This window comes from Nicotiana tabacum, chromosome 6 (genome assembly GCF_000715075.1).
Source record: "Nicotiana tabacum cultivar K326 chromosome 6, ASM71507v2, whole genome shotgun sequence".
Lineage (NCBI taxonomy): Eukaryota > Viridiplantae > Streptophyta > Magnoliopsida > Solanales > Solanaceae > Nicotiana > Nicotiana tabacum.
In genome coordinates this window covers 215,003,028-215,008,029 of record NC_134085.1, presented here as the reverse complement: position 1 = coordinate 215,008,029, position 5,002 = coordinate 215,003,028, and the positions used below count along the sequence as shown (strand labels likewise).

The window sequence follows — 5,002 nt, the reverse complement described above, 5'->3', positions numbered from 1 at the left end:
ACAGAGACCAATCTAGCATAATATACTGGAGTTCAGTGCACCTGTATATGAACTTCCACATATTATGCTGGACCGATATACTTTACTGGAACTCCAGTATTAGTATACTGAAGTTCCAGTATATTATGTTGGAGTATTTTCCGGATTTTGAACAGTGCTTTCGTTCAGATTTATCTTTACATGAAAAATGGCTAAATTTTGATGACTTTTGAAACTGTGGCGATTTTTGAATGGCCACTTATAAATTTAGTTATTTTTGAATTTCTCCCTACAACTTAGAGTTATGATACTAAAATCAATGCAAGTACTATATGTTAAATGAAGCTAAATTCAAAAAAATATTCTGGGTTGGCCTAGAATTAATTAATAAGTAAATAATTAAATGCCTCCAAGGAAATTGTGAGTGCTGGTGATGCCTTTTGTTGCTCATGCTGTCACGCTCCATAGGTTCGATCTAAACTTGTGGTTGTGAGTCTGAATTTTTTTTACATAGAAAAATGTTTTAATTGCCAATCGAAGTAACAACAGTAATGGGAATTGACAGCTTGTTTGGATGGTTGTTCATGTCGATCGTTTAATAATGTATCGTATTGTATTGCATTGTTTAATGCATACAACGTTTAGATAAATTGTATTGTTCATTTCATAATGTCCCACACCAACAATATAAAGATTAAACTTGCAAAATTAGTAAGAAAAAATAGGATATGGAGTAGAATTACTATATAAAAATGTAAGGTCAAGGATGAAATGATTATTTAATAATAATAAGGGCAAGATGAAAAAAAAAAAAGTAAGGTAACGACGCCACCTTATGATCAAATTGGTTGATACATAAAGTGACACTTTTCGACGTTACGTAACTATGAATTTAACGATACAATATAACAAAATTTAAGTAACAATAAAATAAATATTATATTTAAAGTAACAATACGATACAATACAACAAGTAACAACCATCCAAACAAGCTACGACAGGACCATAATAAGGATCATTTCAAGTCTTTGGAAAATTTAACTTGTATATACTAACCTTGCGAAGGATTTTTGTACTATTAATACTTTAATATGTTGTAGTACATAATTTTTAGGTTACCGTTCTACTATTATTTGACAAGAGGGGTTGCTCTGATGGTAAGCAATCTCCACTTCCAATCAAGAGGTTGTGAGTTCGAGTTACTCCAAGAGCAAGGTAAAGATTTCTTGGAGGGAAGGATACCGAGGGTCTATTTGGAAACAGCCCCAGGATAGGGTCTGCGTACACACTACCCTCCCCAGACCCCCCTAGTAAAATTATACTGGATTGTTGTTGTGGTTACTTGTGATTTGACAATGTAAGAATTGTATTAGACCATGAATGTGTAGAAGAAGTTACACTCATAAAATAATGGAAATACAAAAGAAACGAAAAGTTTAATAGTATAAGCCTAAAAGAATAACAGCCAAAGAGTGGAACCTTTAATTTTTAATTTTGGTCTCACTTTGAGTTGTGGGCTTCTTTAATAGCAAAGACAAAGGAAAGAATAGTTATTGAGAACAGTTGTAATTTATTTTGAGCATTGTGTCACGTCCTTAGTTGCTAACTAAGTATACGTGCGGCACTTGACAACTCGCTCACGATCTTGCACAACATGCTCACGTTCTTACTATGTCAAGTTAGTTTCAAGATCGCTAAGAGAATGGACGAAAGAACACAAGAGAATTGCTAAAGGAAGTTTTGTATTACAGAGAACTTGAATTGTTTGCTTGATGAATTATAAATGAATGACCCCCTTTATATACTAGTCTCCTAGGGGCCAGTGTGTAAATATTAATTATTACACAAGTCTTTGATATTTACAAGATAAGGACTTTTTCTAGAATTCTCAAGCCTAGAAGATTCCAAGGACTTTCCTAGCAAATTCATAAGGATCTAGGTTCTTCCTAAGAAAATGTCCATACCTCTCTATAATCTTCTCACAAATACTAGCATTCTTCTTATGTAAGCTTCCACATGACATTAATATATGTTAAATGGCGCTTATATGGCATGATGATATGACGGGTCACGACAATTAGCTAGCTAAGCTCAGTTGTTAGCTCAACACAATAGAAATACTAAATGAGAGGATCAATCTCAGCCGTTGGATTTGGGTTGGCGTAATATTGTCAGTTGAGTACACGTGCTACTACTATCTTTCCCTTTACCACTTCTTTTTATCTTTGCTTCCATGCATGGATTTCTCCTCCAATTTGCCAAACATAGTTTTTTTCTAAGAGAGAGAAAAAACTTAAGAAAGAGAAAGTACTAAAACTACTCTTTCTTTTAAGCTTTTTTCCTTTTTTTTTAGCTTGTTCTCCACATCATAATTTGGATATTTTCTACATACAGAATTGTAGCATTTTGAGATAGGAAGGAACAAGACTAGGTAAAAGTTGGACTTTTTTCTTGATCATCTGATCTGATATTCTTGATTCTTGAATTTTTATTTGATTCAATTTCAATGGGAGAAGATCAAGAAATACTGAAACATGTATGCAAATTCTGCAACAAAAGTTTCAATAGTGGTAGATCATTAGGTGGTCATATGAGGTCTCATATGATTAATTCAACTGATGGAAATATTACAAGAAAAATGCTTCCAAATTTAGATATGAGCACTGAAGCAGGTAATCAAAGTGTTAATTATGTGCTGAGGGAAAATCCCAAGAAAACTTCAAAATTTACTGGGTCAAGTGAAGAAGATACTTTGCTTCAAAATCAGAAGAACAAAATATGCAAAGAATGTGGCAAAAGTTTCCAATCTTGGAAAGCTTTATTTGGCCATATGAAGTGTCACTCAGAGAGAATCTCATCAATAAACAACAGTGTTGAACAAGATTCTTGGAACAGTGCTAATACTAATCAGAAACAAGTTATGGATAGTCAATCTGATACTGAAACAGCAACACCAAATAAGAAGAAGAGATCATCAAGAAAGATGAAAAGGTACATGGCTACTACAACTTCCTCTTCTTTAACTATTGCTTATAATGCTTCTCCTTGTATCTCTGAGATTGAACATGATCAATTACAAGAGGAAGTTGCTATGAGTTTGATCTTACTTTCAAAAGATATGGGAAATTGGGTTGGTCAAAATCATGTCATTGAGTGTTCTGATAACAATTATCAACCCCATCAAAATGATAAAGATGGTGAATTGGTCAAGCTGAAAATGGTCAAAAATGGGAAAACAGAACAAGGTGAGAGCTCCAAGTCAAATGGTCAAAAAAGGGACAAATCACAAGTTCCAACTGATGATGAGAAAAAGAAGAAGATTAAAGTAGACAATGAAAACAGATTTGTTAAAGAGTCTGAAGTTGAATTTGCTATTAAGTTAGTCAAAGGGAGTGATTTTACTGAGGATTTCAATTCCAAGAAGAAAAAATTTGAGTGTACTATTTGCAATAAGAATTTCCATTCCTACCAAGCACTAGGAGGTCATAGGGCAAGCCACAAAAATATTGAAAATAAAGGTGTTGATCATATCAAACTCATCAAAAACTGCAGCAGTGAAAGTGCAATAAATGAAAAGATTGAGACTAATTCTGGATCCAAGAAGTTAAAGAATCATGAGTGTCCAATTTGTTTCAAGATTTTCTCATCAGGTCAAGCTTTAGGTGGTCATAAGAGATCCCATTTGATTGCTGATGCTAAAAGACACAATAACCAAGCAGTTGAAATAGTACAGAAACCAGTACCAGAAATCAGAAATTTCTTGGATCTAAATCTGCCTGCTCCTGTTGAAGAAGAGAACATGTTTGATTCTAGCAGTGAGAATATTGGTTTCCAGCAATGGTGGATGGAAAACAGTCACAAACATGAGCAGCTACTTGGCCTTATTTCTAATTAATCATTGGGAATTTCATCTAAGGTTCACAAGTGTACAGATTCATTGATTCTTTACATGATTGAAGTGTTTAAATTCTCAATAGTAACTTAGTGGTGGCAATATTCAACCCAAATTTGTTAATCTGCCGCAACAACAACTGCAACTCCAATAAATTCCACCGGGTTTGGAAAGGGTAGGACGTACATCGTCTTATCCCTACCCTGAAAGAGCAGAGAAATCTTATCCCTACCCTGAAAGAGCAGAGAAGCTCTTTCCGATAGACCCTCTTGATACTTATTCAACCAGCCCATTTAACAAACTCCATTTTGCTCATTGAACAAGTCCCCCTCCCCCGGGGGGGCTCAATTCTATTATCTTTTACCAATTTTAATTAGGGAATGAAAATTCATATGTACAAGATGTAAGCTTCTTTTTCTATATTGGATTCTTTTTTGTATACATTCTAGCTTCATCTTGAGCTAGACTTAATTGTAATGAAGAGTAATTTTTTTAATGATGTGATAATCTTTTCTTGAAATTGAAGGGGAATTGAGTGAGGTGTTGAAGATAGGACTATACTATGAAGTCATGAGGGAGAAAAAAAAAGCTCCATTATGTATTGTAAACAAAGATAAGTGAGCTCAAAGGTGGTTGTTTAGTGACCTACCAAATAACATGACAACCCATTCTCATTTCCCTTTCTTAGTGTCACAATATGCTAGTGCTTTTCAATTAGTGTCTTTAATGCTATACACAAAACTCTAACTTGAACGGTTATCACGCAACTGAAAAAGGAAGACTTAGTAGATTGGACCACCTCTACACTTGAAAGAAATAAAGAAATATCAGTAGTAAACTTATCTAGTTGATTGATTATATGCATTGTTAGAGTCCTTACACTCCACAATATTCTATATTGTTCATTTACCTAGTCACTTTAACTACTACACCTATTTCGACGTGCAATTTGTTTAATACATGTTGGAAATATATAAGACTTAGGATTGATTACATAATTTTCTTGCTAATCAATAAATAGCTTCTACTCTGCTCTGCTACTGAGTATTAGCTCATATGTCCTACTGAGTATTAGCTTATATGTCATTCCCTATACAGTCAAATCTCTTTATAACAACCTTATTTGTTTC

General features: G+C 33.9%; 1 protein-coding gene across 1 annotated transcript; it reads left to right on the top strand.

Annotated features, from left to right (window-relative positions):
• Nucleotides 1-2,225: 2,225 nt before the first annotated feature.
• LOC107827508 (uncharacterized) lies at nucleotides 2,226-4,392 on the top strand. The gene has a single exon (XM_016654654.2). It carries the CDS (start codon nucleotides 2,487-2,489, stop codon nucleotides 3,873-3,875), a length of 1,389 nt encoding a protein of 462 aa, XP_016510140.1. The 5' UTR covers nucleotides 2,226-2,486; the 3' UTR covers nucleotides 3,876-4,392.
• The last annotated feature ends 610 nt before the right edge of the window (nucleotides 4,393-5,002 follow it).